Here is a 23,388-nt window from a genome sequence, read left to right as displayed (position 1 = left end):
CAGTGTTAAAATTTTTTTGGTAATTGGTTGAGCTCAACCTTTAGATATTAAGTGTCAGGTATAAGGGGACTCAGATGAATAGAGTCTTACTGGCTAGAGATAAGACAATTTGAGCTTCCAAAAGAATATTTGCAGTGAATTTGGCCAGTCAAGTATGTTTAATCCATCCATTTATAATGACACCTTAATAGTAATTTTTAAATTAAAATAATCACATACCATAACATTCATCCTTTTTTAGTGTGTATAGCTCTGTGCACAAGGTTGTGCAGCTGTCATCACTAAATTGCAGAACATTTCCATCACCCAGAGAGAAACTGTACTCACCAGCAGTTGATTCCCATTTCTTCCTCTCACAAGTCTTTGGAAATCACTAACCTACTTTCTGGTTCTATGAATTTGCCTGTTCTGATCATTTCATATAAGTGGAATTATATAGTATGTGGCTTTGGTGACTGGCTTCTTACACTTAGCATAATATTTTCAAAGTTCCATGTTGTAGAATGTATAAATAACTTATTTATTATAGCCGAAGAATATTCCACAGTATGGATATAACACATTTTATTTATTCATTTATAAATTGATAGACATTTAGGTTGTTTCCACTTTGGGGCTATTATGAATAATAATACTATGAATATTTGTGTACAAGTTTTTGTATGGATGCACCTTTTCAGTTCTCTTGGCTATATATGCAGAAGTGAAATTACTCAAATGGTAACTCTTTTTACCTTTTGAGGAACTACCAAACTGTTTTCCAGAATGGTTTCACTATTTCCAGAATGACTACATTCCCCCAACACTGAGAGTCCCCATTTCTCTATATCCTCACCACCATGTGTTATTATTATCAGTCTTTTTGGTTATAGCTATCGTGGTGGATGTGAAGTGATAGCTCATTGCAGTTTTGATTTGCATTTCTGTGATAACTAATGATGTTGAACATCTTTTCATGTGCTTATTGTCCATTTTTGTACTTTCTTTGAAAAAAAAGTCTGTTTAAATTCTTTGTCCATTTTACAATTCGATTTTTTATTGTCGAGTTGTAAGAATTCATTATGTGTTCAGGAGACTTAACCAGACACATTATGTTTTCTAGATACTATTAACAAATATATGATCTGCAAATATTCTCTCCCATTCTGAGGGTTATCTTTTCACTTTCTGCATAATGCCCTTTGATGAACAAGTTTTTCATTTATATCAAGTCAAATTTATCTGCTTATGCTTTAGTTGTTGTACCTAGGAAACCACTTCTAAATCCAAGGTTGTAAAGATGTATATTTATGTTTATTTCTAAGAGTTTTATGTTTTAGCTCTTATATTTAGATCTTGATCCATTTTGAATTAATTTTTATACATAGTGTTAGAAAGAGGTCTGATTTAATTACTTTGCATCTAGTTGTCTCAGCATCATTTGTTGAAAAGACTCTTCTTTCTCCCATTAAATTCTCTTGGCACCTTGTTGAACGTCAGTTGACCATAAATGCAATGATACGTTTCTGGACTCTTAATTCTGTTCCATTGATACACGTCTATCTTTACACCAGTATCACAGTCTTTTTTTTTTTTTTAATATTTTATTTATTTATTTCACAGACAGAGATCACAAGTAGGCAGAGACGCAGGCAGAGAGAGGAGGAAGCAGGCTCCTTGCTGAGCAGAAAGCCCTATGCGGGCTCCATCCCAGGACCCTGGGATCATGACCTGAGCCGAAGGCAGAGGCTTTAACCCACTGAGCTACCCAGGCGCCCCCCAGTGTCACAGTCTTGATTGATACAGCTTTGTAGGTGCACCTGGGTGGTTCAGTGGGTTAAGCGTCTGCCTTCAGCTCAAGTCATGATCCCAGAGTCCTGGGATCAAGACGCACATCAGGTTCCCTGCGCAAAAGGGAATCTGTTTCCTCCCTTTGCCCCGCATGCCGCTAGTGCACTGTGTTCACACTCATGCGCATGCGCTTCGATCTCTCTCTCTCTCTCTCAAATAAATAAATAAATCTTTAAAAAATACAACTTTGTAGAAATGTTTTGAAATTGGGAAGTGTGGGTCCTCCACTTTGCTCTTTTGTTTTTTCCTTTAAGATTTTTATTTATTTATTTGACAGAGAGATACAGAGAAAGCACAAGTAGAGCAGCAGGCAGAGGGAGAGTGAGAAGCAGGCTCTCCGCTGAGCAGGGAGCCGGTTGTGCGGCTGGATCATCAGGACCTGAGCCTAAGGCAGCTGCATAACCGACTGAGCCATCTAGGTGTCCCAACTTTGCTCTTCTGTTTAAAGATTGTTTTGACTCTCCTGGGTCTTTTGCATCTCCATATGAGTATCAGGATTAGCTTGTCGGTTGCTGGGGAAAAAAAAAAAGCCAGATGACATTTTGATCAGGATTGCATGGTATCTAAAACCCTCCTAATTGCTTTAAGAGAATAATAAGGAACCATTTTTTTTTAAAGTCTTGAAAACTGGTAAATAAAGTAACAATTTAAGTATTTCTTCTGTTACTCATATGTGAACCATATAAGTAGGTAACCAGATAGTAGGTTAAGAGAAATATTTATGTATATACTGTTTAATAAATGAAAATGAAATCGTGGAATTAGACTGTCACCATTTTGCAGCTCACAGTGAGTGAATTGATTAAAGCATTGAGTATCAAGAGCTCCTAACATAGCAAGAAGAGATAACCAGACCTTATGTAATTCTTGATAAAAGGACACAGTACTATCTGTAGTCTTGCCAAAAGGATTAAGCATGAGACTGGTCAAGCTATTGCATTCAGCTGCCACTTTGCAGAAAATACAGAAGCCAAAGGGCTGCATTGAATGGTTCCATGAATATAGAGTGATTTTTACTGGGAAACGCCAGGTCAGATGCCTTGAGTTTTTTAGTAATTACAAGGGGTAACATCTATTAAAAAAGATATTTAAAAGACAGATTTTTTAGTGATTTCTTTCCTTTTCAGTATGAACCCTTTTGTTGTTGTTGTTTTAAATCCTTTTAGATTCTCTCACGTTACTTGTGTACATTCATGGAAATGGAGAGAGATGTACACACATACACTAGACATGAAGATATGTATATATACATGTATGCACATATTGCACATGCATTTACATATTATACATATACATAAGTATACTATTGATTTGGTTTAAAATGTTCAAACTGGGGCATCTGGGTGGCCCAGTTAAGCAGCTGCCTTTCGCTCAGGTCATGATCTCAGGGTCCTGGGATCGAGCCCCACATCGGGCTCTCTGCTCCGCAGGGAGCCTGCTTCCTCCTCTCTCTCTGCCTGCCTCTCTGCCTACTTGTGATCTCTCTCTCTGTCAAATAAATAAATAAAATCTTTAAAAATAAATAAAGTCTGAAAAATTAAATGTTCAAACTGTTAGCTTCAAAACATGCTTTCTTCATTCAGCAATCTGTGTTTTCAGGTTTTCCTATAAAAAGAAGTAGATTTTTACCCTAAATGTCTATAACTTTTGTAGAATGTACCATAATTTCATTAGCCTTTTTTTTGGGGGGGGGGGTATATTGATAGGAAGCTTGTTTTCCAGTTTTTCTTCACTACAAATTTTAGTGAATATCTTCCTGCATGTACTCTCATCAAAGTACATATTAAGTTGTGAAGTAGCTGTAAAGTTTGAAAAGATGGCTATGGGGGGAGTCTGGGGAGAAGGAAAGAAAAAAAATGATAATTGAGTTTCTTTCCTTATAATCCTATCTACTATTTAAGTGTATGTAGATTTTTTTCTTCTGCCCAGTTGACTATTTAAACTGTGTTAAATTTTGTGTTTTTATACCTTCAGCCATACTCTGGATAGAGAATTCTTTCCATTGGTTTTGAAAATAATTTGAGGTTAGCGCATAAAAATATTTCATATATCATGTTAAATGAACTAGCTAATAGTGATATGAGCTTGATTGTTTTCCATGAATTTTACCATTTCACAGAAGGATGTTATTTAAAAAGTGATGCTGAGGTTGTGTATTAACTTGCAGCACTGAAATTCAGAGTTAAAGGGATTTTTAATAATTTTACAATGTATATATTTGTATACAACAAATATTTATGCTCCTTACTGATGCTGTATGTAAGATTAGTTTCTAGAAGTGGAATTATTGGATTAAGGAGTAGAAACATTTTCAGGACTTGTGAAACATTGCAATCTGCCCACCAGAAAAAGACCCCTACCAAGAATATGATGATTTATGCCCATTTCTCTGAATGCTAACATTGTAATTTTTACATACTAAGGAAGTTGTGTTTTTTCTAGAAGTTTACTGATCCATTTGTATGCCTTCTGTGACTGTCCCATTATGATGTTTGCTATTTTTTTTAATGATTTTAATGGCTAATAATTTTGTGTTACAAAATTTGTTTCTATTGTGGCTTGTGTCTTTTTCTTTATGAGTATTTTTCTTGGGGGAGGGGGAGAATATTTTAGTTTGTTTTTGGTTTTGTGTGTATGCATACCATTCTCAGCTTGAGTTGAAAAACATGTACTTTTATTTTCTACCAGTTCATATAATTATGATTTCCTTTACTTTTGTGTATGGGGTAAGGTAGATTTGGTTTTCTTAAAATTATGTTCCTTTAAAAGTAGAAGAATAGAGTTATGTGTGAGGGAGCGAGAGAAAGAGACAAAAATTCTCTTGTAGTTAAAAAGAAAAATACTGTTCCCTAATAGACTAATTTTCAGTTAGGATTTGAAAAAGCTTTTTTCATTTTTATATCCATTAACTGAATAAGAAAATCAAACTAATTTAGTCAAACAACTTTGGCTTTTCATTTTGACTTCACTTAAACAACTGTGTATTTAGAGATAACAGCATTCAGCTGACATTGGGTAAGAAATGAGCAAATCAGTATTCAGATTTCTTTTTCACCTTCCTAGCTCTGAATTATTTCTTAAACTTCTTCTTTTTTTTTTTTTTTTTAAAGATTTTATTTATTTATCTGACAGAGATCACAAGGAGGCAGAGAGGCAGGCAGAGGTGGGGGGGGGGAAGCAGGCTCCCTGCTGAGCAGAGAGCCCGATGTGGGGCTCGATCCCAGGACCCTGGGATCATGACCTGAGCCGAAGGCAGAGGCTTTAACCCACTGAGCCACCCAGGTGCCCCCTTAAACTTCTTTTTTTTTTAAATGGTAAAGTACACATAACAAAAAAGTTTACCATTTAACCATTTTTAAGTTTATAGTTCAGTGGTATTAATATACATTCACATGATAATGCAGGCATTAGCACATCCATCCCCCTAACTTTTCATCACGTGAAAGTGAAACTTGATGTCTGTTAAGTGTCACAGTTCTCCCCTCCCCACAGCCCCTGGCAGCAACCATTATAACTTTAGGTCTTTATGATTTTGACTACAGTTGAGCCTTGAACACCATGCTTTTGAACTGTGCAGGTCCACTGATCTGCAGACTTTTTTCAATAAATATATTGGAAAATCTTTTTTTTTTTTTTTTTATATTGGAAAATCTTTGAGATTTGCAACAGTTTGAAAAAACTCACAGATGAACTCCATAGCCTAGAAATACTAAAAACATTAAGAAAGAAATATTCATAAATGTAAAATATATATAGATACTAGTCTGTTTTTTCATGATTATAAAATTATAATTACGTCTCTCTCCGCTTTTTTGTAGCTTTATTGTAAGAATATGGTTTATAATATAACATACAAAATATGTGTGAAGTGTTTATGTTATTGATAAGGCTTCTCAGTGTGGGCTATTAGTAGTTAAGCTTTTGGGCAGTCAAGATTATACACAGATTTTTGATAGGGGGTTGGTGTTCCTGACCCCTGTTGTTCCAAGGATAAAGCTGTATTTTAGGTACACGTATACATGGAATTACACAGTATTTGTCTTTTTGTGATTAGCTTATTTCACTTAGCATAATGTTCACAAGGTTCATTCACATGTAACGTATTGCACAATTTTTTTTACTTAAAGCTAAAAATATTCCATTGTATGTATATACCACATTTTGCTTATTCATTCTCCATTGATGGACACTTGGGTTTCTTACATGTTTTAGCTATTGTGAATAGTACTGCTATGAACATGGGTGTACAAATAATCTCTTCAGGACCCTGCTTCCAGTTCTTTTGGGTATATACCCAGAAGTGGAATTGCTGGATTCATATGGTAATTCTATTTTTACTTTTTTGAGGAACCACCATACTACTTTCTACAGTGGCCGTACCATTTGCATTCCCAGTAATGCACAAGTGTTCCAGTTTCTCTTGGAACTTTTCTCTTTTTTCAGTAGGAATCATCCTAATGCGTGTGAGGTGTTATCTCATTATAGTTTTGACTTGCATTTCTGTAACAATTAGTGATGTTGAGCATCATTTCATGTGCTTAGTGGCCATTCATTTATCTTCTTTGGGGGAATCTCTATCCAAGTTCTTGGCCCATGTTTGAATTGTTTGGTTTTTTTGTTGACTTTTAGTTAGGAGTTTTCTATATATTTTGGATATTAATCCTTCATTAGACATATGATTTGCGAAACTTTCTCATTCCTTGGGTTGCCTTTAACTCTTTGGATAGGGTCTTTCAAAGCACAAAATTTTAAAATTTTTATAAAGTCCAGTTTGTCTTTTTTTTCTTTTGTTACCTGTGCCTTTGGTGTCATATCCAAGAAATCATGGCCAAATGCAGTGTCATGAAGCTTTTGTGTGGTGTGTTTTCTTTTAAGAGTTTTATCGTTTTAGTCTTCCATTTAGGTCCTTGATGCATTTTGAATTTTACCTGTGGTAAAAATTAGGTAAGGATTCAGCTTCATTTTTTTTTTTTTAAAGATTTTATTTATTTATTTGACAGAGAGAAATCACAATTAGGCAGAGAGGCAGGCAGAGAGAGAGGAGGAAGCAGGCTCCCTGCTGAGCAGAGAGCCCGATGCGGGACTCTATCCCAGGACCCTGAGATCATGACCTGAGCGGAAGGCAGCAGCTTAACCCACTGAGCCACCCAGGCGCCCCCTCAGCTTCATTTTTTTGCGTGTAGATATCCACTTTCCCCAGCACCACTTGTTGAAAAGATTGCGTTTTTCCTGTTGAGTAGTCTTAGTGCCCTTGTTGAAAATAATTTGACCATTTATGTGAAGGTTTATTTCTGGACTTTTATTCTGTTCCATTGGTCTATACGTTTGTCTTTATGCCAATACAAACTTGTTTGAATACTTTAGCTTTGTAGTAAGTTTTGAAATGAGGAAGTGTGAGTCTTCCAGCTTTGTTCTTATTCATGATTATTTTGGCAATTTAGATTTCTCGAGATGCCACATGAATTTTAGGATGGGTTTTTTTCTCTTTCTGCAAGAATTCTCATTAGTATTTTGACAGGGATTGTAAATTGCTTTGGGTGGTATTGACATCTTAACAATATTTAGTCTTCCAATCCATAAACGCAGAATGTGCTTCCATTTTTTTTCTGTCATCTTTAATTTCTTTCAGCAGTGTTTTAAATAGTTTTCACTGTACAAGTATTTCACCTTGTTTATCCCCAAATATTTTATTCTTTTTGATGCTACTGTAAATAGAACTGTTCTTGTAATTTTCTTTTTTGATTGTATATAGAAATGTAACTGATTTTTGTGTGTTCACTTTGTATCCAGCTACTTTGCTGAATTCATTAGTTCTGACAGCTTTTTGCTGAGTCTTTAAGGTTTTCTACATACAATATTATATCATCTCTAAACAGAGATCATTTTACTCCTTCCTTTCCAATTTGAGTGTCTTTCATTTCTTTTTCTTGCCTAATTGCTCTAGGTGCAACTTCCAGTACTGTGATGAATACAAGTGCTGAAGCTGACCTAAATTAATCACGGTTTACCATCCCAGTTAACCCCCTGGAAAATTGCAAGCCTTCAACAGACTCCACAGTTCCAGAATAGTTAACATCAGACAGATCATTCCTGTGTAATTGTCTTAAGTGGAAAGACAAATTTTTTGTGCTTCCCACTCAGCCATCTTCCCATAATCTGAAATAGTTTTTTTTTTTTTTTAAGATTTTTTATTTATTTATTTGACAGACAGAGATCACAAGTAGGCAGAGGCAGGCAAGGCAGAGGGAAGCAGACTCCCCACTGAGCAGAGAGCCGGACACGGGACTCGATCCCAGAACCCTGGGCTCACAACCTGAGTCAAAGGCAGAGGCTTTAACCGACTGAGCCACCCAGGCGCCCCTGAAATAGTTTTAATAATCAAATATTTTATTAAAAACTGGTATGATTAAAACGGAGGCCTATTTTTCTCAGACTTTATGCATTAAACTATACAGTACGCTTTCCAGATAGTTCAATATTATTGATTATTTGACTAGTTATGAAACCATGATTTGAATTGAACTCACTTTGCTTTTCAGGACTTTTTCATATATTTGAATTTTCTTTACAGAAATACCGGTATCAGGATGAAGATACACCTCCTCAAGAGCACATTTCCCCACAAATCACTAATGAGGTGATAGGTCCGGAACTAGTTCATGTCTCAGAGAAGAACCTGTCAGAAATTGAGAATGTCCATGGATTTGTTTCCCATTCTCACATTTCACCAATAAAGGTAGGATGAAAACTTTATTTTGTTGCTATGAATTATATATTACTTTTGTTACTCGTATAGCTCATGCTCAGAGAGAACTCTTTGTTCATGTAGAATTTTCATCCCTTGTTTATGGTTTCATAGTTATAGGGAATTGCATAATATTTATTAGCATTCTAAAAACATTTTTAAGGATATATTTTATAAATGAATTTTATTCAGTGATACTGTCATTAAGCCTAAAAATTCCCACAAAGGAAATAACTATTATATTTCAAATACTACACATTGAAGTGTTTAAAATGTGTTTTAAATATTAGTAGGTACAGAAAAAGAGCATTAATACAAACATAAACTCCCTTCAGAAATAACTACAGTCCTGGTTTCTTCTAAAGCTCTAGCACACATTAAGATCTCCAATCAGTATATTATTTATTTTGCTGATTTTACATTTTATATAAATGATTTATAGTGCATATAATGTCAGCTTGACTTTTTTGCTCAACATTATATTCCTGAGATTGTTTTCACTGCTCTGGAGTTTTTTCTTTCATTAATACACTATAATTTATCTTACTTTTGATGGATATTGAATTATTTTCAGAATATTTCGAATATAAAAAGTGCTATTTAAAACATAGGTTATGTATACATATCTTTGTGGATAACACTAGATTATCTTCCAAGTAGTTAAATAATTTACATTTTCAGCAGCAATAAAAAGAGTTTTAACTGATCTGTATTTTTATCAGTACCTGGTATTCTTATTTCTGCCATTGTTTGGGACTTGAAATAGTATCTCATTGTGATTTTAATGTGCATTTCCCTGTTTGATAATGTGGTTGAATGTATGTATTACTCATCCAGGTTTTCTGTTCTGTGATATAACCTCTCAAGATTTTCGTTCCTTTTTGTCTTTGGTGTCCTTTTTCTTTTTTTCTTTTTTCTTTGGTGTCCTTTTTACTGATTTTAAACATTTATATATTTAGAGTAAGCAAGCGAGTAGAGGGAGGGGCAGAAGGAAAGGGAAGAGAATCCTCAAGCAAACTCTGCTCTGAGTGTGGAGCCCAAGGTGGGGATTGATCCCAGGGCTCTGAGATCATGACCTGAGCTGAAATGAAGAGTCGGCTGCTTAACCAACTGAACCCTCAAGTGTCCCTACAAGTTCTTTATATATTCTGGATAGTAATCTTTTGTTGGTTGTATGCATTGTGAATAAGGATTATTTTTTCCTAGTAAACTGTAACCTGTGTTTTATAATTCTCTTTGAAGGATGATTTAGTATTTCTAGTTAATATTTTTAATGGTTATACCATTTAGATTTTTCTGTTAATAGTTTTGGCAGGTTATTTTTTCTAGGAATTTGTCCATTTTATATTTCAGAATACTGTTATTAATATGCTGGGAGTTTTGTCTATAGCATATTTAGGTATGGCCCCCTTTTCATTCCTCATAATGTTTATTTGTGCTTTGTTTTGTTTTCTTCCCCTTGACCATTCTTGCCAAAAGATGGTCTTTTCAAAGATTCATCTCTTTTTAAAAAAATCTTCTTTTGTCTCTCCCCCATGTACTGTCATCCTCACCCTCCCTGTTTTCACACACACATTTACCCACATAATATATGTGTTCCAAGTAAATCTGTAAATATAAATCTGTGGATAACCTACATATTAACTAAGGTTGTGTTTGGTAGAAGCAAGCTGACCTTCCCTTGGAAGGCTAAATAAGAGATACAGAGAGGAAGAAATTGGTGGGTATTAGTGACAGAGACAGTTCTTTTATCTTATCCCCCTTCTCCTCTTAACAGTGTTTTTTCTCTTCTGCTTTTTTTGAGTTTATTCTGTTTGGGTTTGGCGGTTTTACTTTTTTTTCCCCCCTAGTTTCTTTAGTTACGTATTATAACAGTATCTGCCTTTTCTAGGAGTAGTGGAGTTTGTAAACTTTCCTTTTAATATCACTTGTATCAGCAAGTTTTAACATGTAATTTTTAAAAATCATTGTAACATTTTGTTTTATTTCCCTTGTGATTTTATTTGCCCCATGAATTTGTTTCTTAATTTTTAAACATAGTGATACAGGCAGTTTTGGTCTGAGAACCCAGAAGTGGGGGTCCTTCAGAATCAGGCAAGAGAGTGCTTGGCTTCATGCAGGGCAGAAATCAAACACGAGCTGGAGAAAGTGAAGGCAGAGTTGAATGAATAGTCCAAGTGACAGGTGGAAGATAGTATCTGGAGGACTCAGGAAGGAAAGGAGAATGAGTCTCTGCACTTGGGGCTCAGCCTTTGTATTTGAAAGGGTTCCAGGATAAGTGGTCCTTCAGGAATCCAGAGTAGGGGCTCATCAGAGGCGAATAACAGGTGAATAATGGGTGTTATTTTAGAAATCATTAAAACTAGAAGGTATTGATGCCAGAGTCAGCTGCAGTTTTTCAAAGCTAACTTCCTGGAATGTATTTAGGATCTGACTCTTCTCAGATGTTATCAGGTGTTTGGGGGCCTGCGACAAACCTCAGAAAATAATTAACTTTCTTGCTTCTTCCTTGGAGTGGGAACATAGCTTCTTTGACTTTTACTCAGATGCACAATAGAACATGAGTAAATGGGCCCTAGCAGAAAAATAGCAGAAATAGAGCCTTTCTAAAATGTAGTTCCTTCAGCTTCTCTAGCTCAACAGGAGACATTTATTCCTTTCATATCTTACTTTCAATTATATTTTCTCATGTCTTATCTCTCATCTTATTTGCTTGGAAGTTATGTGTTTCTCTTCCTTGAATGGTTATCCTAGAAATTTTAATATACATTTTTAACTTACAAAACTAAGGTCAGTACATCTCTTCTGTCTTCATTCTGAATAACATAGAACTTTAGAACACTTGAATTCTAAGCACTCTGTCCTGCTGGATATGCTATTCTTATTTATGCCTGTTTTCTCTTGACTGAATTAAATTACTTGAGTCATGAAATTCCCGAGGTAAGCATAATTCTTCGTTTCTGATGTTTTGAATTTCCGGTCATTCTGTTGGTTACAAACTATGCAAAGTCAATTTGCACACTCTCAGCTCCTCACCCTTTTGGTAGTTACTTCCATGTGTATGCAGATTCTGACAGGGGTGTGGGCAGTGAGGGTCCCACCCCCTTTTCAAAAGTTGAATATAAATAAACTGATACATATTTTAGCAAATTGACAACTTAAAATAAAAACGAGAGTCTTAACTAATTTCAGGAGAAGGTTGATAGTTGCTGGCCCTTGGATTCAGTGCTCAAGGTCAAACTAGATTATAGGTTCACTTACTTGTGTACTTTTTGTCTGTTTTCCTGCTAGAAAGTAAGCTTTAGAAAGACAAGCATATTTGTGAAATCACAATGAGGAAGGTTGTGGTGAAGATTATAGTACACGTAAAGCCCTTATGGTTGACCATGGGCATTGCTTAACTCAGTATAAGATTGAATGCACCTGTAACCAATATGAGTCTCTGGCAGATGTGAACTTTTGCAGTGACTATTGTCAGGTTTAAATTTTTGAAAACTTTTGAATAAAGTTGATTATAAGATTTTGGGGAAAAAAATCACCTGCCAGAATATTAGTTTTGTTTATCGAATAATACATACCTTTAACAAACATTTATTAAACCTCTATGCAAGTAGCTTTGTTAGATTTCAGTGATTAATATTTTTATGGAGAGATATAACACAGTATGTAACATGCAAAAATAAAGAGAAAAATTAAATTTTTGGACTATTCTAAAAAAAGAAAATGAACATTAGGACAAGGTGTTGAAGGTGTGAACAAGATGCCAGTTCAGAGGAAAGGCAGTTACTGGGGAAAATAAAGTAGCAGGGTGATAATCAGAGGAAACTGTAAAAATTCAGGAAAGTTCAGTATACTGTAGCTTTGGGAACTTGTTAGTAAATGGGGACCTCAATCCTGAGCTGATGAGTGGCCCGATGAAGGGTTTGCCGCCGTGAAATGGGCTATGAAATAATCTTAACAGGTTCTTGCAGTACTGGTGCTGATGCTCATTACTGAAAAAAATGAATGAAATAAGATAGTGATTGAAAGTTACTCTATTCAGCCTTATTTAGCCTAAATATAATTATGATTTAAGACTCTGAAAGGGAAACTTTTTTCCAGTGCTGGGCAGTTCCAGGGAAGAAATTGGCAATATAATGGTGAAGAATTCTATGGAAGAAAAGGACACAGTGGGTAAATTTTCGTGGTATATAAGAAATCTTCAAAGAAAGTTTAACTTTTAAACAGTTATGAATATAATAGTGTATCATAATAAGAACAGTGTCAAGAGTCCTAAAACTGAAAATGAGCTGGCAATTAGGAAAAATGGTCAGAACAGTAAATTGAACAAATAAAACTCCAGCCTATTTCAAAATAGATTAAATCAGGATGAATTGATAAGGAGGACAGTAGGTGTACTGCTTAGTATGGGACGTTGTGTTGGTGATTGAAGAAATTAAAGAACTCATATTTGGCTTTTGTTTTCATGGCAAGGAAAATTATGTTCAAACCAAATTGTGCAAAGTAAATATAGTTCAGCAGGACTTGAAATCGAAGATAGAACAGAGTATGTGAGCAGATAATTATTTTAAATATGTATATCAGCTAGCCTGGGTACATTTCATCCAGTAGTATTGAGAATACTAGCAGATCACTGCTAATGAGATCACTAGCAGTAGTTGGTAGTTTTTCAAATATTGTTGAGAAATGAGGGTAGCAGAAAAATAGACATAAGCAAATATATGCCTATTGAATAGAGTCTTACCTATTTTAAGTGGGTACTTTTGAAATCAATTTTGTTTTGACATCTATGGAATATATTAAAATGTTGAATTTTATCTTTTTTGGATGGCTCTGGTATATTAAGGTAATCTTATGGTCTGCATACAATTTGACCACAAGATGGTGCTCTTACAGAAAGGATTTGTGCGTATAAATGAGCAGAGTTTTTCTAAGCAAATAACCAATCTGTGTCATCAGTCTTCTCAGCTTTGTTCTAGGGGAAAACCCCTAGAAGAAAACATAGGTAGTAATCGCCTTGACATAGGTCTTCGTGACGATTTTTGGAATCTGACACCAAAAGCAAAAGTAGCAAAAGCAAACTACTGGGACTACATCAAACTAAAAAGCTTCTGCACAGCAGAGGAAGCTGTGCCAGCAAGATGAAAAAGCATACTACTGAATGGGAGAAAATAATGATGAATCACAAATCTGATAAGGGGCTAATATCCAAAATACATAAAGAACTGATTCAACTCAATAACAAAAAAAACAAACAACTGATTTAAAAATGTCAAAAGATCTGAGGAGACATTTTTCCAAAGACGACAAGGCTGACAGGTACATGAAAACATAGATGCTCAGCATCATCAGTCATCAGGGAAGTGCAAATCAAAACCACAAGATACTACCTCACACCTGTTAGAATGACTCTTAACAAAATGATAAGAAATAATAAGTGTGGCAAGTAGATGCCGTAAAGGAAACCCTCATGCATTGTCGGTGAGAATGTATAAATTGTTGAAACTGTTGTGGAAAACAGTATGGGTGGTTCCTCAGAAAATTAAAAATAAAGCTATCATATGATCAGAAGATCTACTTCTGTTGTATTAATTTGAAGAAAATGAAAACACTAATTCAAAAAGATATATATGCACCCTCTTATTCATTATAATATTATTTATAGTAGGCAAGATATGGAAATAATCTAAGATCCATCAAGGAAAGAAGAAAATATGATATATGTGGTAAAAGAGAATGAAATTTTGCCATTTGGGACAACATGGATGGACCTTGAGGGCATTATGCTAAGTGAAATAAGTCAGAGAAAGATAAATAACCAGTGATCTCTTTTATAACATGGATAAAAATATTGGTGGTTATAAGAGGCAGGGTAGTGAGAAAAGTGAACTGTGTGTTTTTTGTTTTGTTTAAATACATTAGGTAGAAAAAAGATTTTTAAGTCTTATCTTAGTAGAGTTTCACGTTTTGAAAATTAATAAGCCAGGTCATAAAGAGAAAAGTATAAGGAAAATGCCTATTAAGTTGCATTTACAGTATAGTAGCTTTGTAGTTACTTAGTGATTTTTTTTTTTTAGTATTTTAGAATTTCATTATTGTTTTTCTTCTCAACCTTTTAAGTTTTTCATTGAGATTATTTAATCCTTGCTTTTGTTACTATACCTGAAGACTTGAATAGGCTTTTTTGTGAGTTTGAATGGTAAACAAATAATTGGGGGCCTATCTATTCTACATATATTTTTGAATGGTCCTTACTTGCATTTAATATTACAAAATAAATTTCTCACAGTTACAAATTCTTCATAATTGTATTTTTGGTTATGTAATCATTAAATGGATATGCTCAGTTTACTTAAGCTTTATTGTTTAGGGTTCTATTATAGACTCTATCATTTTGCGGAAAAAAGTAAACTGCACAGAAAAAATATTTAAATCATTAAAATGTTAATAGTTATTCAGTGATTTCGACATTGTGTATTTTTTTAATTCATTACTTTAAATAGACTTTCCAAGTTCCGTAATGAGCTTAAATTTTGTTTTAATGGAATAGAGTTTATTTTTTGGCTCCGCTATATGAGTAGGGCTGTTCTAAAGCAGGTATCAGTGAGGAATTGGTCACCTTTGATCTCCCAGTCAAATCATATGAAACCATTTATGGTTTAAGTACACATACGGTTTTGTATGCATCCATTGACTACTGGGCAATGGATGAGATGATCCTAGATTTTTGTAGTACAGGTAATGGGTTATTTTGATAAAGAAGCCTTTCTCAAAACTCAGAGCTGCTTTTTAATGTCAGTGGATTTGATTACAAAATCTGTGCCTTGAAAAGTACTTTTGCCGGTACTTAGGGGGTATACGGGATATCAGCATTAGATTGTTTTTGAGCTCTTTGGCTTCCTGGGATAAGAAATCTGTGTACACAAATGGCTTAGTATTCATGGTCTGTGTTGTTATTGTTTGCAGTGTGAGTAGGAAGTTTCATTCAGCATTTGTGTACAATATCTTCATCCATACCAATCCAGAATAACAGAACTTATATCAGTTCTAGGGTTCCCCCATCTTGGATTTTCATCAGACATGGATCATCAAGGCACATCTTTTGGAGCCAAACCAATTATATAAACCACACTAGCCAGTTGTTTATTAAATATGTGGTCCATATTACTGTGTTTTTTTAAAGAGGTTTAATTTTTTTTTCCTTCAGAGGATTCTTAGTTCTCTGTTTACCCTTAGTGTTTTCCTCTGTTGCTTTAACCCCAGATGGATAGGACCAGTCTGTCTAGGGTCACAAAATTGCCAACTACTATCTGCAGAGTCCTTGGGAAGAAGCACCAAACTTTGTGCTATAATCTCTGTCAGAAAGCATCTTAGCTTTCAGAGAGTCCCACATGACTCACCTCTTTTGGGCATGTGTCTGTATCTTAGGGATGGAATCAGAGAGAGAGTATTAGCATCTTTGCTTGCTGAATCAGGATTTTCAATGAATCTGGAGGTCACAGTTTCTACTTTCCAATAGATTTCATTTAGTTGGTGCAGTAAGCACATAGTAAGCAAGATTTTTTGTCAGTCCACATCTGAAAAAGTATATGGCTGAGGTTGGGATTTGTGATGTACTTGTATCAACTTAAAAACTAAATTACTCAACCATTAGTACATTATCAAATGTCATTTTTATTCATATAGTGTTTTAAAATGACCACATATTATAAAATAATGTAGCAATATTAGCAGGGCAGAGTTACAAATCTCTGCTTCTTAAACTTGAGGTTGCTCGAGTCACTTAAGGGCCTTTTTTAAAAATGAAAATTTCAGGATCCCTCTTACTCTAAAAAATTCTGGTGAGGAGAGGGGATACCAGTTTGCATTTTTAAACAGCATCCTAGGTGATTCTGAGGTAGACTACTATGTTGAAAAACACAGACCTAGATATTAAATGTTAGAAAATGTCGGTCTAGCAATCAAACAATATTATTTAGTTGAACCTCAGAGTATAAATGTAGTGTTGGATAAAACATGCTTTGCTGATTTTAAAACAAAAAATTTACTTTAATTCTTTGGCATTTTTAAAAATTTATAACTTATTAATCTAAGTGTTTATAATATATGAGAGAAATGATAGTAATAATTTAAGTTTTTTTTAATCACAGAAGTTCAGAAGTCAAATATTTATTTTGCTGATTAATCTGTTTTTGCCTCCAGACTCAATTATCAAAGCATTAAGAACCAATATATTACGTAAAATGATCATGCCATATTACAAATGGATTTTCCTCTAGCATTAGATCCTCAGAGTTGAATGAAAATAGTACCTTTAAAAAACTTAGAGCCTAATTAATGTGAGCTCCTTCCTGATGTGGAAATTTGTATGTGAATGACAAAGGCTCCTTCAGTAAAATTAAACAGTCAGAACTATTGGCAAGAAAATCATCTTGTATATTTGAATTCAGTTCATATTTATAATTATTTAAGCAGTGAAGATGACGCTGGATTTTACTACAGACTAAGATTGAAACTTCGTAATCCAGGGTTTCTCCACCCTGTGCATTAAAATAGGCATCCCCAAAGGGTCTTGGTAGTCCAGTGTTTATAACATCCTTCTTTACCTGCTAATCGACCTCACTTCCTGGATTTCATTCCCTCTAGTTATCAGCTAACAAAAGAACAGCTTTTGGTTCCTGCAGACGCTGGTGAAAAAATAATCATGAGAAAGCCATCAACCTTATGCCGTCCTTTTTGTCTGCAAATATAAACTCAGCCATCATACAACTAACAGGTACAGAGGGAAGATACAAGCTCTTTCATGGGAAGAAATTACAGAGAAAATGAGCATCATTTCTCAAGATTTTTATTTTCCCTGATCTACAAGTGATGCTGCTGTAATTCTAGCTGCAGTTTTTACCGATCATTCACCACTCAGCAGCTGGTAGAGAAGTAAGACTGCTTGGCAACCACCTGCAGGGCTGCAGAGATGAATTACATTTTCGGGAACAACACACTTCTATACTCTCGCGCCAGTCGAGGAGGCAATACTAGCTCTAGCCATGGCTCAGTAGGCCCAAAGCAGAAACATTGGGCAAAAAAGGGTTCATCAGATGAACTGCAGGCTGAGCCAGAACCTTCACGCTGGCAGCAGATAGTTGCATTTTTTACTCGAAGACACAGCTTTATTGACTGCATCTCGGTAGCCACCAGCTCCACCCAGGTAACATACCACTTGTTGGAATTATTTTCAATATATTTTTGGTTTATGTTTGCTTTGCAGTTGATTTAATATAGATTTCTTATTATTTAAAATATAGTCTTAGGCACTGAAACCTTGGATGTGCAGAAATGCATGTTTTCAGTCCATCTGTGTAGGTCTTTAGCATGAAAGGGGAAACAAAAAATATTTTCTCTTTTGCTCTTATGTAATACCAAACAATACAGGCTCTGATTCTGTTGAGGGACTTCTCTAAAAATACAAACCATTGATAAATTACAGTGTAAATTAATAATGCTTGTCTCCTTATTTTTAGGCTGTTAAATGCTATAAAGTACAATGTCTAACCAAAAAAAAAACCACTTTAGCTTCTGTATGTCATTAGATAACCTTAGGAAGATTGTTATGGTAAACAAACAAGATACAGAAAGATTTTTATTTTCTAGTGTTTTGAGAATAAATTGAATACAGTTTACTGTTGCTATATACTTATATCTTATGAAGTTATAATTATGGTTTATTCAAGGAATTTAGTTAATCTTTCCATTTCTATAAATATATGTTATCTAGGGTTAATTTAAAAGCATTAAGCTTGTGTAACTACACAATTATAGTAATATTTTTTTTCAGATAGTCAGTTGATAGTTTAGAGATGAGCAACACTAACAATCTCCTAACTTAAAAAAAAGATCACATAAAACCAAATCTTTTTGAGGAAATGAGTATTAAAATAATGGGGGAATAGAAATCAATAGTAATTTAAGTGAAATATTTATTTGTCATTAAAGGAGGTTGGGGGACTATATTTTAAAATATTTTCTGTAGATATTAAACTTTAGTAAAAATGAAAGGATAAGAAATAGTCTAATTTAAAAACAAGGGGAGATTGCTTTTGTCCTTTCACATCAGTAATACTTAATAAAATTTATACACATATCCTAGTGCTTTTTAAAATAAATTTCTTTAAAACCATCTTTTTTAAATAATTAGAAGCAGCACAATAAACTGTCAACAGCTTCTTTCTTGCTTTTGGTTACCAGAATTAATCTTTCAATAGTTTTGATTTTAAAATATTGTCAAATTTCTTAAGTAAGAAATTGTATTTATTTTTCCAACATGTGTGAGAGAAATGGAATTACTGGGCTAGAAGGGATCATTAAATGTTCTTATATAGGCACTGATGTTAGCTTTAATCAGAACTTCAGAAGCAGTGATATGATTTAACTCTTAGATTGAATACTGCCTGAAGAATTTAACTAACTTGATTTGACTGCAATTATACATACCAAAAAGGGATGCAAAAACTAAGGCTTGGTGTTGTTAATTCCTAATAGATTAATATTAAATGATACTTTCTATTGTTAATAGAAAAAGATGTGCTAAAAACTTTTTAAAATTTACATGAGGTTTATGTAAGTACACAGTACTGTATATGTATACATACACACTACCACTGATACATAATCTTATTAGGGGCATACAAATGAAAAGGCAAGCAAAATAGTTTACATATAAAACTATCAAAACCACAGAATTACATTATAATTACTTAGGAATTGGAGAAAAAGCTGCTTATTATATTGTACTAAAGTAGAGTTATAATTTCAATAAAAACTTCACAATTCATCCTACAAAGCCATTTAAAATTTTATTTTACTCCCATTTGGTTCAAACCATTTGTTATACTGATAAATGACTTAGTTTTTATTTCTTTCATACTTCTTTTTTACTTGTCTTTCATTACCTTTGTATTTCATTTTTAGAAGTATAAACATTAGGTCAAAGATTTTAGCTTTTATTTCTCCTGCTCTAAAGTACCATAATACCATTTTTCATTCTATATATTTTTCTAACTGATGATTGGGATATTTTATATATCCAAGTCTTCTGTTGTAACTCACTGGAATTCATTTTACTAGATAAAATATGATGGGACCAAGATAGAACATTAGACAGATTTGGATCTTGACTGATGCTAGACCACATTTTTCTGTTTCATCTACTGACCCATGGCTGACAGTTTTTAATTTCTAGCACCAGAAGGATTTGCATATTGTTAAAAACAAGTAGATTAATGAAATTTTGTAATTTATTGAACATATACTATGTTTCTGTGAAGATAGTACTATGATAGTGTTTTGTTCTGTAATTGATAAATAGCAGCAATGATAACCAGATTTTCTATTTCATTGTTGTTAGAAATATTTTTTCTAAGATTTGATAGCAAGATTTAAGTTTGAATGTAATTCCTTGTAACTATGCAGCATGATACTTTCAGCAGTGTGGAGACTTGCTATTAAATCTAGTTTTATTAACTTGAAAGTCATTATCCTGATTTAATAACCCCCAAATACCTTCTGTAAATAAAAAGAAAATTTATTTAGGGATTCATTTAAGTTACTTGTGTGTTAGAAATACTCATATTCATAACTCAGATTATGTGCCAGTTTCTACTATAATAACTGGAATTTAGTATGAAGTCACTAATTTTTTTTTTTTAATGTTAAGGAAGCTAAGTAGTTATAAACTTCTGCAAGACCCCCCCCCCCCACTTTTAGGGTAGGGCTTGGCATATAGTTGGTGCTCAGTAAATGTTTATGGAATTGATTATTTTCCATTTCAGTCACCAAAACCTTGTTAGTTTATGGCCTTCCAAAATATAGTACCTAATCCTAAACCTCCTGGGTACCTGTTTTTCTTGGATCCACTTTCCTTCCCTCACCAGTGCCTTTAGTTCTTCACAGTACCCCATTTCTTTCTCTGTTTCCCTTATCCTCCCCTCCATTCTTCATGTTTACTTTAGGCCACCAAATTCCCCATGTACCTGATTTCCTCACCCCTCTGGGTCCCCACACAATGATGTTAACTGTATAGTTTACAAACTATTTCTAGTTTTTGTCATTTGGTTATATCCCAGAAGTTCACATGAATTGCTTTTTTTTTTTTTTTTTTTTAAGGATTTTATTTATTTGACAGATAACAAGCAGAGGGAGCAGTAGAGGGAGAGAGGGAGAGAGAGAAGCAGAAGCAGGTTCTTCACTGAGCAGGGAGCCCTATGTGGGGCTTGATCCCAGGACTCTGGGATCCTGACCTGAGTTGAATGCAGACACTTAACCAATTTGAGGCAGCCAGGTGCCCTTGCGTTGTTGTTTTTGTTTGTTTTTTAATGTTAAATTAAGAGGAGTTTCTAATTTTTTTTTGTACTTTGTTGTAAGTTTTTCTATTTTGCGCTTCATACTACTTATGTTCTTAATTTTGAATAATTACTACAGAAAAAAAGGGCCTACATGTTGTCAAACCTTCCTCATGTCTTTACCTCAGAATTTCCCCTATTCTTCATTTAGGATCACTTAATACCAATCTGCCCTGTCCTATTTAGCATACTCACCTCTATTCCAGACTAGGACCAATTTTTAAATTCATGAGGGTTTTAAAAGAACTCCAGTATTTCTAGTCTTTGCTACTTGATTAGCCTTCTTGGTGATATCAGTGTTTATTAATGAGTATAGTAGTCATATAAACTTAGAACAGCTGTGAAGTGGTAGGTCACTTTGAATGTGTATTTAGCAGCTGTGCCTGTAATTTGGACCACCTAAAAATCCCTAGCATGGATCATTATAAATAGCCATTATAAATTCTGCCCTTCCCCCAACAACTGACATGCCAAGTTGAGCTGAAAACAATAAAGTTCTTTTCTAGGAGTGAATGGAACAGATATGATGACTTATCATAATTGAAGAAGAACAATAAAATTTTAAGAATTGAATAGTCTTTTTAGAGGAAAAACCTGTCCTGCATTAAAATGCAGGAAAACACTTTTCAGATACCCATGTGTGGAAAAATATATAGGCTAATTTGTATAAAAAGAATACTGTTTGTCCTAAACAGATACAGTCTAGATTATCAAGGATTTAATTCTGTAGAGATGTGCATTGGATATATTGTCCAAAAATGTATATAATACTCTCAACCTCATGAGTTAATTCTATTAAATTATTTAATATATGTATCATACTTTGAACAGTGCCTGGCAGCTATTACTAATATTATTATTTTCTCTTTAGATTACTTAACTTTTGATAGCCCATGAACAAATTCAAGTATAGATAATTAGGAATTAAACCACCCAGGGTAGTGCACTTTATTCAGATATTCAGTAAATTGTGTTGACTGAATAAGTTAACTGTAAGTACAGCCATGTACTTTTTTAAGAATTCCAAACCTCAGCACCTTTAATTGTAGAATTTAAGGGGAGGTGGGCCTAAAGAGCACCTCACTTCTTGGTAAGACCTCAAATTCCCTGACTTTTCCTCTCCTCCCAACATTCCCTTTTGCAAATTGTTAAACAAGTCACAAGTAGACAACTAAGTTAATTGATTGTTCATCTTTTTTTTTTTTTTAAAGATTTTATTTATTTATTTGACAGTGAGAGAGAGATTACAAGTAGGCAGAGAGGCAGACAGAGAGAGAGAGAGAGGGAAGCAGGCTCCCTGCCGAGCAGAGAGCCCGATGTGGGACTCGATCCCAGGACGCTGAGATCATGACCCGAGCCGAAGGCAGCGGCTCAACCCACTGAGCCACCCAGGCGCCCCTGATTGTTCATCTTTTACCAAGCTTTCCTAGGTGTATCATCAGGACTAATTTTATACTCTATATCCTTTTGCCCTTAATCACCCCAAAAAGTCCAAACCTTCCAGATCACTCTCATTCATTTCCTTATCCTCAAACTCTTTGTGATGGATCACCCTTTTTTTTCTCTCAGACACCTGGCATTTCCCTGAGGATACTGTTTTGTACTATATCCTCGCAAAAAGTGGAAATTTTGTCTGTCTTTCTTGCTTATCAATGATATTTGTGGATGACTGTATTTCCTCTCTCTTTAAAAAAAATGTAGATGGCATCAGATAATATTTTCCACTTCCCCTCCTTTTCTAGTCATCTTCATCTCTCTCAGTCACTCCTGCTCATGGATGATTTGAACACCTGGTTTACTGTCTTTTTTCTGCCCACTATTCCTGTTAATTATTCTTAGTGATTTTCAGTATCCTTGTATGATCTATCCAAAATCTTGACTTTCTCAATTCTTTGATATCCTTATCCCTAGGAACCTTGTCTTTTCTTTCACTTGGGTGATCTGCTTAAATAGTTACATTTAAAACCTTATTACCATTGACTATACACTTACAAAATCTTAGTTGCAAGCATTTCAAACTGTCTGACTAGCACTTACTTTCTTTTTAGCTCACTTCCCCTATTACAGTGATTTTTTAAAAAAAAATTTATCTTCTGAAGACCTTCAGCATAATTTTCTATTATCTATCACTCCTTTCATGCTTTCACTTCCCTCCTTGCCTCACTCAGATTCCTTGGTCCATGACTCAGAGTGCTGCCTTTCATTAACTGTTGCCCCTCTGTCACTTCATTGGTAAGATTCAACCTTGGTTAATTGCAACTTTGTCTCCTACACACTGGCTCCAAAGCTGCACATTAAATTTCCAGTAGTCACTGCCTGGCCCTCATTCTCAGTTGATGATCTTAACTCTTTATTCTACCTTGTTAAAATGAATGATCCATCTGTATTCCTACAGCTCACCTTTCACTTCTTGGTCCC

General features: G+C 34.4%; 1 protein-coding gene across 17 annotated transcripts in view; it reads left to right on the top strand.

Moving 5' to 3' along the window:
* DLG1 (discs large MAGUK scaffold protein 1) overlaps positions 1-23,388 on the top strand; it is a 257,847-nt gene that overhangs the window by 98,512 nt on the left and 135,947 nt on the right. For 12 of the 17 annotated variants that reach the window (XM_046001681.1, XM_046001679.1, XM_046001684.1 and 9 more), the window contains exon 5: positions 8,402-8,566. In XM_046001681.1, coding sequence (XP_045857637.1) covers positions 8,402-8,566 — 165 coding nt within the window. Of the gene's footprint in view, positions 1-8,401; positions 8,567-17,411; positions 17,781-23,388 lie in introns of those variants that run through there. The other 5 variants (XM_046001696.1, XM_046001693.1, XM_046001694.1 and 2 more) reach the window with 5 other exon arrangements.

Source organism: Meles meles, chromosome 4 (genome assembly GCF_922984935.1).
Source record: "Meles meles chromosome 4, mMelMel3.1 paternal haplotype, whole genome shotgun sequence".
NCBI classification, from domain to species: domain Eukaryota; kingdom Metazoa; phylum Chordata; class Mammalia; order Carnivora; family Mustelidae; genus Meles; species Meles meles.
Note: the sequence above shows the minus strand (reverse complement) of the source record. Positions and strands in the feature narration are given on the sequence as shown.